Here is a 13,230-nt window from a genome sequence, read left to right as displayed (position 1 = left end):
CAAAGGACTGAATAAGCTCCAAATTTCCTTCTAGATTGGCAAGTCTATAATTTATTATGTGAAATTTATAATTATCACCATACTAAGTTCAAAAGATTTTAAATCCTTTAGTAACTGATAAACTTAATTGTAAAAATTCTTGACAGAAGTAATCTTGAAGAGCTCTTTTGCATGGTCTTTCCAATGCTGTTTGAATTGCAAAGCAGTTGCCCTCATTCTAATTAATTCTGTGTCAAGGAAAAAAACACAGACTCTATATGGGGATTTTCTTTCTTTATCAGGCACAAGACCTAAATGTCATCGAAGAAGTGATTCGAATGATGTTAGAGATCATCAACTCCTGCCTGACAAATTCTCTTCATCACAATCCAAATTTGGTGTATGCACTTCTTTACAAACGAGATCTCTTTGAACAATTTCAAACACATCCTTCATTTCAGGATATCATGCAAAATATTGATCTGGTAAGTGTAAATGGAGATATTTATTATGATTCTTTTTAAAATATTAAAGTAGAGAAAGTTTAACAAACCTTGATAAAAAAAACTGCAATAATTAGTCTCTTGAACGTTAACTCTATTTGCTGTCTATTCTGCTATAACAATTGTCACCTTCCGTATGTGTATGTATTATATACAGACATATATATACACGCACGCATATATATTTAGTAGAATTGAGATCATACTTTATATAGTTCTGTATTCTGCCATTTTTACTTAACATTATTAACATTTTTCTGTGATATCATCAATTCTTTGAAAATCTCACATTTTAGTATTTGTATAACCTGTATTATGGAGGTCCTAAAATATATTAACTCTTATCCCATTATTGCTCATTTAGTTATTTCTCATATTTTGTATTAATGTATAATTATCAGTTTGTAAATACATCGTATCTCACCTTTTTTAGTTCTATTTTTGAAGTAGTCTTAAAACTGGAATTGTACTAGTTTTTGCTGTCAGAGGGATCAGTATTTTCAAGACGCAACCCATGTCAAATTGCTTTCCAGAAATATTGTACAATTAATGCATCTGTGTGTCATCTTATACTTCTACAAGTGATGTATGAGAGGATGTATCTCACTATACTTTCACAGCTTTATTATAATTATTTTAATATTTGTCCTTTTATATCAAAAATGGTATTTCATTATTGTTTTTAATTTTTATTTCTTTCATTATTAGTGTGATTGAACATTTTTCACAGGTCTATGAACTTTCACCTCCTGTCCTTTTTAAAAAGGTTTTTCTGCTAAACTTTCTATTGTTGTATTAGTGTTTCCCAGTTCAGTTTGATTCCACAAAAATTTCTTGCATAGCTAATCAGATTCATAATGCACAAGAGCAAACAGAAGAGCCACTATCCCTGTCCTTGTGTTACTTACATTTAGGAAGATTTTTAATAATTTAATTATTGCACAAGTATGAATATGTAATTTCCATCATAAGTAAGCACATGTACATGCCTTCCTCCAGGGTGTACACCTCATAGTGGATTTGCTGCATAACATGTATCGTACCAAACCGTTTCCCTTGGAGTGCTGTCATTTTACTCTTCAACTGGTGGTGTATAAGATTCCTGTTGCTTCACATCCTCATGAACACTTAGTTTGGTCAGTTTTGTAGTAACATCTCATTATAGTTTTAATTTGGATTTCCTCTTTTCTGAAGCTAATTCAAGTCTTTTGCCAGTTTTTTCTGCTGAGTTATTTATCTGTGTGTAGATTCTTTGTATGTTCTGGATTCTAGGCCTTTCTTGGTTATGTTTTGCAAATATCCAGTCACTAACACAACTACAGACTTTCTGATGTAACTCTAAAACTCCTCTCAAAATAGTCGAACATCAAATTCTCCGTTCCATTCTTTTCTTGGAGAGCTGCTTCCAGCTCCAACCAGGTTGTACTCTGGTTCTCCTGCCCAGCTGCAGCATCTTCCTGGGAATTTCCTTCACCTGTTTCCATTGGTTGATCTTGGCTCCTGTGAATTCTTCTTTCTTGGTTTACTGCTTCATGTTGGTGGAGCATATACTACAGTAGCTTTCTGGGGAAAGGGTGTATGTGAGGTAGGTTTTTTATTTTTTAGTTTCTCATGTCTGAAAATGTTTTTCTTCTCTTTTTACGTATGACCTGCTGTCTTGGGAAGCTTTTGGGATCTCCCTATTATTGTGTCCTGAAATTTCATGGTTTGCCGTGCCTTGGTCAATTGTACTTGGCGCTTGGAGGGTCCTTTGAGTCTAGAGGCTCAAGCTCGGAACTTTCAAATGTTCATTTTAATTATTTCTTCCCGGTTGTCTCTCTCTCTCTCTCTCTCTGTCTCCTGCTATTTCCTCTCTATGAAACTCCTATTAGATGGCCATTTCCTTTTGAGCCCCCTCCTGTCAATATCACTAAGTCTTATTTTTGGCCTGATCAGTGTCATCATATTAAGAGTCCTCCAGGCTCCTGCCTGGGGTCCGTAAGCCCATCTGTGAGGGTTTTAAAAGCTGAGGTAGAGAGAGGCTGGGTAAAATTGGGGGTGGGGAAGAGAGGGTGAGAGTGACCTCTGAAGTGAAAATTCCCAGTCTTCTTTCAGGATAACAGCAATACATAAATGGACACATGGACTCTGATTAAATTTAAGATACTTCAGAACATCTCTATCCATTCTCATTAAGCCAGTTTACCCAAGTAGGTTAATTTTTGCTCATCCCAATAGAGTCCTGTGTACTTGTTCAGTACTTAATTGAAATCAGCTTTGAACTATAACCAGGCTCCCATTCCAGACTCTTAACACATAGTTCTGTAAACTGCTGAATACTCTGGAACCCACACAATTACATGAGTTTAACTACAAGTATGTATACTGTTGCAGATCTGTTCATTGATTTGCTCCATATCACTGCTGTGTAATGATTGCAGGTAAACAGAAATAAAAATTAAACCTCTTTGCTGTCAGCATGAAAGGATGCTCAACATCACTAATCATTAGAGAAATGCAAATCAAAACTACAGTGAGGTATCACCTCACACCAGTCAGAATGGCCAACATCAAAAAATCTATAAACAGTAAATGCTGGAGAGGGTGTGGAGAAAAGGGAACCCTCCTGCACTGTTGGTGGGAATGTAAATTGATACAGCCGCTATGGAGAACAGCATGGAGGTTCCTTAAAAAACTAAAAATAGAACTACCATATGACCCAGCAATCCCACTACTGGGCATATACCCTGAGAAAACCATAATTCCAAAACAGTCGTGTACCACAATGTTCACTGCAGAACTATTTACAATAGCCAGGACATGGAAGCAACCTAAGTGTCCATCGACAGATGAATGGATAAAGATGTGGCACATATATACAATGGAATATTACTCAGCAATAAAAAGAAACGAAATTGAGTTATTTGTAGTGAGCTGGATGGACCTAGAGTCTGTCATACAGAGTAAAGTAAGTCAGAAAGAGAAAATACCGTATGCCAACACATATATATGGAATCTTAAAAAAAAAAAAAAATGGTTCTGAAGAACCTAGGGGCAGGACAGGAATAAAGACGCAGTTGTAGAGAATGGACTTGAGGACATTGGAGGGGGAAGGGTAAGCTGGGACGAAGTGAGAGAGAGAGTGGCATGGACATATGTACACTACCAAATGTAAAACAGATAACTAGTGGGAAGCAGCCACATGGCACAGGGAGATCAGCTTGGTGCTTTGTGACTACCTAGAGGGGTGGGATAGGGAGGGTGGGAGGGAGACACAAGAGGAAGGGGCTATGGGAATATATGTATACGTATAGCTGATTCACTTTGTTATATAGCAGAAACTAACACAACCATGTAAAGCCATTATACTCCAATAAATATGTCAAAAACAAAACAAAACAAAAAACCCTCTTTGCTGTCAGTTTAATTAGCGTTTTCATGAGCTTTCCTTAAGTCGCCTCAACTGTATACCTAATGGTTGCAGCTATAGCAAATTACTTTGTCACACACACTCTTATCATTTTCCTAAACTACTATCAGTATTACTTAAATTTCATTAACAGAACTGGGGCAGCTGGGTACTATTGTCATCTTTGCAGTTAGGATAAAGCAGAAACATCATTTCAAATGAGCATGTTTATGTCTTAGAGTTAGACTTGACATTTATATTCTTTAATTAAATTCTCACCATTATGAACCAGTACTCCCATGTAGATTTGTTGATATTTAGGATGTGTGAGAGCATCCTCAAGCTGCTTCTCAAATATTTCTTCTCTGGCCCCATGTCCTTGTTTAATGGGAAAAGCGCCTCCTTTTAAAATTGATAAGTAGTGGTAACAAGATTATGAAACAAATGAATGCCCAAGGGACATCCATCAGAGCTTATTTCTACCTTTTTCTGTTGGCTAGATGCTTTTTGACAACGAGGTAGTCAACTAAGACCCTGCAAGCCATGCAGTGTGGCCAAAAAAAATTTAAAAATAAAAAATAAAAAGCCATTTCTAGCCAGCCTGTTCATGGATTTGTCCAAATTCATTTCTAGTTTCTTGCTTGTACCATTTTGGGGAGTAGAATACTGAGATTAAGATTCACTGTGCATGTGAGGAAAGGTTCAACAAAACCCTTTTCTCTTTTGCATGGGAAATTGGCCTTGGGTTAAGCTGCTTTTAGCTCTGTTCCTTGGAAATCTGATGAAGGTGGAATGTCAGCCATGTTACTAGGTAACACTGCTGTAATAAAATGAGAATATGATAGAATGACATTTGAATGGTAAGTTGAGTCTGGACTGAAAGGACTATAGCTTTGGGCTTCCCTGAGTGAAAAAATTCATAACCAGGCATGTCCTTTTCAGGGACCTAGAAGCTGAGGCTATCACAAGGAGTATTGGTTTCTGTTTGGGACATGGCTTCTAAGCTAGGGTGGCTATTGGATCTGTCCATGGTAGTCTCATTCTCTCACATTGGAGCTATCATTTGAGGGTCCAGAGACCAGCCCCGAGACTGCTGTGAGTATTCCCAGGGAAAACAAAAGCCTGGGGCTGTGCTGTTGGCATGCTCTTTTTCCTGGCCTTCTGTCCTTTTAAATTAATCTTATGCCCAGTGTGGCCTATTACACTCTTTTTTTTAATTTTTTTTTAATTTTTTTTATTTTTTGCAGTACGTGGGCCTCTCAATGTTGTGGCCTCTCCTGTTGCGGAGCACAGGCTTCGGACGTGCAGGCTCAGCGGCCATGGCTCACGGGCCCAGCCGCTCCGCAGCATGTGGGATCTTCCCGGACCGGGGCACGAACCCATGTCCCCTGCATCGGCAGGCAGACTCTCATCCACTGCACCACCGGGGAAGCCCTTTTTTTTAATTTTTAAAACTTTTTATTATGAAAAATTTCAAGTGTATACAAAGTAAACAGAACCGCTATTATATTCTTGAGCCTCTCGATGTCTCATTGGGTCTAAGAATACCACTCAGGAAAGAGCACTGAAGTGCTAAAATAATATCTTCTTATAATTCTTATAAATGTATCTCTTTCACATTCCAGGGTGGAGGATATCCTGGTTTTTCCAAGGTTTATCCAGATCTTTGAATTATAGAACTATCCAATACGTCCTTTTTTAGCTTTCATATTTCTAACCTGCGTCATCCTGATCGTTTTAGTCTGCCCTTATGGCAAACCCCTACCCCTTGTCTCTTTTGCCTTTCTCTGGACCTCTCTGATTTCAGTTTCTTTCTTCATTCCTTCCTGTCTTTTTTCTCCTTTTACCCTTTCCTTCCTTCCTTCCTCCCTCCCTCCCTCCATTCATCCTCCTCCCCCTTCTCTCTCACTCACTCATTCTACCTTTCTTTCTCTGGATAGTCACCTGAACTGTGCACAACATATGTCAGATAATCTGTATCTGCAGTGTATTGGAAATGTTTTCTCTTTAATTACCAATACCTCTTTTCATAATAGTGCATTTTTTTTCTTTTTGTTTCTGATAAAAGACTAACCAAAGTTTCTTTTTTCCTGTGGTCATAACTGTAATAGATGATAAATGATCATGTTGTAATACATTGTTTGGATTATTTAGTTTTAAATGTTTAAACCACATCAAAAACCATTTGCTCCTTTTCTATTCATCTCATCATTAGCGTTGCTAGCTTTTATTGCATACTTGCTAAGCATTTACGTGCATGATCTCTCTTAATCTTCATTAAAAAACAAACTTTGAGGTATATTTCATTTTTATTTTCAATTACAGTTAAAGAAACCAACTTAGAAAGATTTAACTTGCTTGTGATCACATATTCAGAAAGTGATAGAGCCAGAACTCAAACCGAGGCAGTTTGATAATAAAACCCTTGTTTGTAGTCATCATGCCTGACTACTATCCCCGTTCACTAAGCGTTCCTACAGTTTCTCATTGGTTTGCCTATTCACTGCCTGAAAACATCTGAAAACAAACCCGGAAATTTACTTTCTCCTTCAAGTTCACTTCTAATAATGTCAAATCAGTCTTTACTCCACCAGTGGTGAAAGTGATGTTCTTTTCTTAGTAACCAGGCTGTTGACATCCTTAAAAATAACCCTGAAGGACCATATTATTTTTTGAAAGGACACACAAGAACCATGCAGAGGATTTAAACTACATCCATTTGAAACTTAGTCTCCTTTGGAAGAGGTGAAAATTAGAGTAAAGATGAGGAAATAGAAAGGACCTCACTTGTTTTTCTCACAGTATATCACCACATGGAAATAAAAGCAGGGTGTTAAACTGGATTTATATCCAGTGCTCACTTTCCTGTCCCTGTCAGTAATTGGCCACTTACTGACACTCCAACTGTATTCGTGAAAAATGCAGTCTCTGGGTAAACATTTGACTGTGTGCTGTTGTGTAGTTCTTAAAGCTAGATAAATATATGCCTAAACATGTTTGAGTCCCTACTAAGTGCTGGGAATGAGGCTAAGTACCTTTACATAATATTACTCATTTATTCTTCTTAAACCAGTAAATTAGTTATTGTTATCCCACTTTACAGATAAGGAAACCAGCAGGCTGAGAGAAGCCTTCCCAGGTGATTTTAACACAGATCCCCACCTAAGAATCATTCCTCTTAGGGAATTCCCTGACCATCCAGTGGTTAGGACTTGGCACTTTCACTGCCGGGGCCTGGGTTCGATCCCTGGTCAGGGAACTAAGATCCTATAAGCCATGCAGCAAGACCAAAAAAAAAATCCTCTTAAATAGTCATCACATGTTTGCGTAGGGCTTTATCATTGAGGGCAATTTGCATACGCCCTATGTCATTTGACCCTTAAATTATCCTTGTGAAGGAGGCAAGCAAGTCTTCAGAGGTGAAATGGTTGGCTCAAGGTCACTTAGCTAGTAAATCACTCAGCCTTGAATCCAGATCTTCTCATTATAAACTCCATATTTTCAGCATTCACTTGGATAAACCTAAATAAGATTCCAAATGAGCAGATTTTCCAACAACTTTTTGTTGAATACTATCATCTAAAATAGTGTTGGACACACTGGAGATTCATTCAAAATCATTTTAAACTCTTTTTTACATATTTTGAAAAGAATACCGTGAGAAAGATATAAATAACATCTCTACTTTTGCCTCTTTCAGCACTTTACCTTCTCCTTCCCTCCCCTAAATGCTTCTGAAATCTTGGCTTAAGCAAACCTTTGCTATTTCTTCTTTCAGGGAGTTAACCTTGAAAAATGTTGGTAGAGGAGACTGTGAATCTACTGTTATTTTTAGCTGACAGGGAGTTGAGAGTTGATGTTTTTCATTAAGACATTAAGCAATGTTGAATGTCTGAGACAGGAGTGACTAACCTTGGAGTACTTTTAACTTCTGCCGAAGGAGTTAGACATGTGCTTTTCAGGTAGCCAAATTACTGTTAGCCACTTGTACATAACCCTCTATTCTAACTCATAAGATGATATGATCTGGCTGAATTAATAAACAGGACAAAATAGAAATACCACACCAAACAAGAGAGGGCGTGAAAGAAATTTCATGGCTGAATATAAGTATAGGACAGAGACAGTGAACAACAATAGTTTTGTGGTATGGTAAAGGCAAGAACTATTTTTATCTCTTGACTGTAAAATTTACACTGGGTTTTCTGTATTTCCAGACCTGACCATTCTTATTGAGCTCCAAACTAGCTCATTCAGTTGCCTATACAACAGTCCCACAAATGTTGAACAAGGTTAAATGAGAATTCATTATTTTCTTCAAAAAAAAATCAAACACAAAATGAATCTGCTTTTTCTTCTGCAGTCTTCCTTAGCTCTGTAAATGACATCAATATCTACCTAGTTGCTTATGCCAAAATGCCAAAAAAGAAGAAAGAGGAATAATGAGTGCTATTTGGAATAGGATTGGGATATTGCAAATTTAAAGAGTGCAATCAGAGAAGACCTCTCTGAGAAGGTACATTTGTGCTCAAACTTGAAGGAGGTAGAAAATGAGTTGTGCAGATACCTGGGATCAGATGGGGTAAAGATGGGAGCATGTCTTTGTCTCCCTCTGGAGCAAAAGGTAGACACTTTTACTGACCATTATAAGAGATTTGGGTTCTCTAAGCTCAGGGTTCTGTTGCTATAATATAACCCACGGCATTTGCAGGGGTCATCTGTTCACCTTCAGATCACCTTGTGCAGCCCCACTTACATCAATGGACATATGGTCCAGACAGAAAATCAGTAAGGAAACACTGGCCTTAAGCGGCACATTAGATCAAATAAACTTAATAGATGTATAGAGAATATTTCATCCAAAAGCAGCAGAATACACATTCTTTTCAAGTGCACGTTGAACATTCTCCAGGGTAGACCACACACTAGGCCACAAAACGACTGTCAGTAAATTTAAGAAAATTGAAACCATATCAAGCATCTTTGCCAACCACAGTGCTGTGAGACTTGAAATCAACTACAAGAAGAAAAAAAATGCAAAAAACCCAGACACGTGGAGGCTAAACAATATGCTACTGAACAACCAAAGGGTCACTGAAGAAATCAAAGAGGAAATTTTTTTTAATCCTGGAGACAAATGAAAATGGAAACACAATGATCCAAAATCTGTGGAACAGCAAATGCAGTTCTAAGAGGGAAGTTTATAGCAATACAAGCCTACTTCAGAAAACAAGAAAAATCTCGAGTAAACAACCTCGCCTTACACCTAAAGGAATTAGAGAATGAAGAACAAACAAAACCCAAAGTTAGTAGAAGGAAAGAAATCATAAAGATCAGAGTGGAAATAAATGAGATAGAGACTGAAAAAAATAGAAAAGATCACTGAAACTGAAAGTTGATTCATTGAAAAGATAAACAAAATTGATAAACCTTTAGCCAGACTCACCAAGAAAAAAAGAGAGAGGGCCCAAATCAATAAAATCAGAAACAAAAAAGGAGAAGTTACAACTGATACCACAAAAATACAAAGGATCGTAAGAGATTACTACAAACAACTGTATGGCAATAAAATGGACAACCTGGAAGAAATGGGCAAATTCCTAGAAATGCACAGTGTCCCAAAACTGAACCGGGAAGAAATAGAAAATATGAACAGACCAATTACAAGTAATGAAATTGAATCAGTCATTTTAAAGCTCTCAACAAACAAAAATCCAGGACCAGATGGCTTCACAGGTGAATTCTACCAAACATTTAGAGAAGAATTAACACCTGTCTTTCACAAACTATTCCCAAAAATTGCAGAAGAAGGAACACTTCTGAACTCATTCTGTGAGGCATCATCACCCTGATACCAAAACCAAAGGCATCACAAAAAAAGAAAATTACAGCCAATATCACTGATGACCATAGATGCAAAAATCCTCAATAAAATATTAGCAAACTGAATTCAACAATACATTAAAAGGATCATACACCATGGTCAAGTGGGGTTATCCCAGGGATGCAAGGATTCTTCAATATATGCAGTATGGAGTTTCCTCAAAAAGACGAAAAATAGAACTACCATATGACCCAGCAATTCCACTCCTGCATACATGTCTGAAAAAACAAAAACACTAATTCAAAAAGGTACATGCACCCCAGTGTACACAGCAGCACTATTTATGACCGCCAGGATACCGAGCGACCTGTGCGACCTAGGCAAACTATGAAGGCGTCCTCAATCTGGTACTACGTTTAATTTTTCTGAAAATGATAAAATTAATATAAATTTCTTGGGAAAAGTTGTACATAAATTCATCAAGTAAAAAGAGAAGAGTTGTTAGTTGACCCTCAGTAATGTATTAAACTAACAGTGATCATGGAGGTTTTAACCTGCAGGCTTTCCTAAAATTTACTTTCAGTAGATTTCACTTGATAGTCCTGACTGGTTTGGGTGAGATGACCTGTGCCACCAAACTCAGTTCTTACAAATTTTTCGCCTATATCAGGCATAAAATCAGGAATATAGACATATAACTACAAAGAAATGTTACTGATTGGATACATTGGTGGGTACTGACATTCATGGGTTTCATCCTTAACAGACTACTTTTACATGTATTATGATTGTTTCCTATGCAGTAGATGGGGCAACTTTTTCATTTTATAAACAAAGATACTGAGATGCACCTAATGACAATCATAGTTACTGACATTTTGTGAGCACTTACCATGTGCCAGGCATCGTTCTTTGTGCTCTGCAAGTATTCATTCTAAGAACAACTCCATGAGGCAGGCATTTTATTTTTCTTCATTTGTAGATCAGGAAACTCAGGCATGGAGATGTTAAATAACTTGCCTAAGTTTATAAGGAGAGCTGGGATTTAAATGCAAGCAATCTGACACCTGATAAGTGCTCCAAACCACTGCACAATTCTACATCTGGAAGAAGTTGAGCATCTTACAAGTCACATGGTTAGTAAGTGTCACAGGCAGGACCCAAACTAGGCCTCTGACTTTGAGCATTTTGTAGTGTACACTACCATGATGTCTTAAATCCATTTAATTATACGTTTGATCAGTGTCTTGTCCCCCAATTATTACCTTGCATCTTTCTCTTTTTTTTCCCTTTTATTGAATTTCAGTTGCTGTACACATTGCATCTTTCTTGCAGACAAAAAGTATCATCTATTTCCTTTGTAAATTCTCTGATTATTCCTTCCACTGAATAGGTTGTCAAGGGTATCATCAGTGTCTTAAGTAAAACACAAAAACTTCAGGTACAGCCAAAATTCAAAAAATACTTTCACGGAATTTACTTATTTTACACGTATAAAATGTCCATTTAAAAATAAAAAGAGGGACTTCCCTGGTGGTGCAGTGGTTAAGAATCCACCTGCCAATGCAGGGTACATGGGTTCGATCCCTGGTCCGGGAAGATCCCACATGCCACGGAGCAACTAAGCCTGTGTGCCACAGCTACTGAGTCTGAGCTCTAGAGCCCAGCCCACAAGCCACAACTAGAGCCCGCAAGCCAGATGATCCCATGTGCCACAAATATGAAGCCCACGTGCCTAGAGCCCATGTTCCGCAACGAGAAGCCACTGCAATGATAAGCCCGCGCACCACAACAAAGAGTAGCTCCTGCTCGCCGCAACTAGAGAAAGTCCACGCGCAGCAACGAAGACCCAGTGCAGCCAAAAATAAATAAATAAAAAGAGACTTAATTACAATTTATGAAAATCAGTTATAGTACCTGCTGTGTCTAAACTCTTGTGAACAAAATTTTATCCCAGAGAGCTTAAAATCTGACTTGGAAAAAACAAGACCCATGGGCACATGTTGAAAACCAACCTGTCGTGGACAAAATAAGCAACTTGCAAAGGAGCTGGTGCCAGCAAACTGCCTGAGATAAAGAAATGATTTATTTGGAATCAACAGCAGTGTAACCAGGCATTGGCTGCCTTTGTTTTCGCTCGTTGCCACAGTCCTTCAAGGCACAAGCTTGTTAGGGTTCTGGCTCCAGCTGGGTCTCTACTTTCCAGAATAAATCTATTTCAGTGGCATTTTTGTCATATCATGCACCTTCCACTAGAATGGTTAGGAGAAAAGTTATTGTGCATTTGAACAATTAATATTTAGGAGAGTAATCTTGAAAGAAAATCTAGAAAACTGTTTGGAAATAACTCTTAGTTAACTTAAAATAATTTACCTATAAAATAGAAAACATGTAAATGGAAATACTCAACTTTTTAAGAAACATAAATTTCTGCAGGCATCTTTGACTATAAACACTTGTCTATAGTGTATAGTCTCTTGAATAAAAAGTGACTTATGGTCTTCTTGATTTATTGACATTGTGGTTTTTAAGTGATTTCCTAAAAAATGATGACAATCTTTTAGTTTTTAATGACAAGTGTTAAGAGACAGTGTTATTTCCAAATGTTACTGTGTTAGCACCTTACTACATAGTTCAGGCTGTGCTGTGACATGAAACCAAAAAATTACAGCTTGCTGTTGATTATCCCCGGTGCTCAGAGGTAAGAGTGTTGTGGATAAATTAAATTGATCAATAATCCCCCAAACATCATTTTAGCCATTAGCTTCAAATTTCTTTCTTATCAAGACTTTTTCTGGTCAACTACTATTAAGCCTCAATATTAACAGACATTAAGCTTTAGCTTTCTCTTCCTACCTTCTGATGGGTGCTGCTCTCTAAATGAAACATGAATGCAAGGTGAGGCAGCACAAGAAAGTGCAGAATTCAGGAGCCTGCTTAATTCACAGAATGCATCATCAACCCTGAATATTCAGGGGTTGGCTCTGATTCAGCCATCAAACCCTTTATACAGAGGACTTATTTAGGAGAGCTAGTGAATTGAAAGCCAGGTCACTCAAAGAAATGGAACGATGATCCTTTGACTACCGTGTGAGAAAGGCATCTACTGAAAATACCTCTCATACATGTACTTGTTTAAAAAAATAACACTTTACATTCCAGGTGATCACCTTCTTTAGCTCGAGGTTGCTACAAGCTGGAGCTGAGCTGTCAGTGGAACGGGTTCTGGAAATCATCAAGCAAGGGGTCGTCGCACTGCCCAAGGACAGGCTGAAGGTAAGACTGGGGGAAGAAACATACTGTTGTATCACTTGATGTAAATATTAGTGTCTGAGTGGGCTCTATTCAGAATCATACCACTTACCCAGCACTTGCACTGGAAAAGGCTCTCTAAACTTGCGCTGCCTACTCTACTGTATATTGACACACAGAACTGTGGTGAAGGATTCTGACAGTCTTCTAGAAGAAATAGCAAAAGGACTGTCTTCACACCACTGCATAGCCTATGAGTAACCACTGTATATACTATGAGTAAT

General features: G+C 37.8%; 1 protein-coding gene across 6 annotated transcripts in view; it reads left to right on the top strand.

Moving 5' to 3' along the window:
- The window catches only part of DYM (dymeclin), a 370,859-nt gene that overhangs the window by 295,954 nt on the left and 61,675 nt on the right, over positions 1–13,230 (top strand). For 4 of the 6 annotated variants that reach the window (XM_022584514.3, XM_089895160.1, XM_089895163.1 and 1 more), the window contains 2 exons: positions 282–464; positions 12,857–12,970. In XM_022584514.3, coding sequence (XP_022440222.1) covers positions 282–464; positions 12,857–12,970 — 297 coding nt within the window. Of the gene's footprint in view, positions 1–281; positions 465–5,117; positions 5,739–12,856; positions 12,971–13,230 lie in introns of those variants that run through there. The other 2 variants (XM_089895161.1, XM_089895164.1) reach the window with 2 other exon arrangements.

This window comes from Delphinapterus leucas, chromosome 14, assembly GCF_059928025.1.
Source record: "Delphinapterus leucas isolate spDelLeu-1000000601 "Yukka" chromosome 14, BTC_Dleu_Yukka2, whole genome shotgun sequence".
Taxonomy (NCBI): domain Eukaryota; kingdom Metazoa; phylum Chordata; class Mammalia; order Artiodactyla; family Monodontidae; genus Delphinapterus; species Delphinapterus leucas.
Note: the sequence above shows the minus strand (reverse complement) of the source record. Positions and strands in the feature narration are given on the sequence as shown.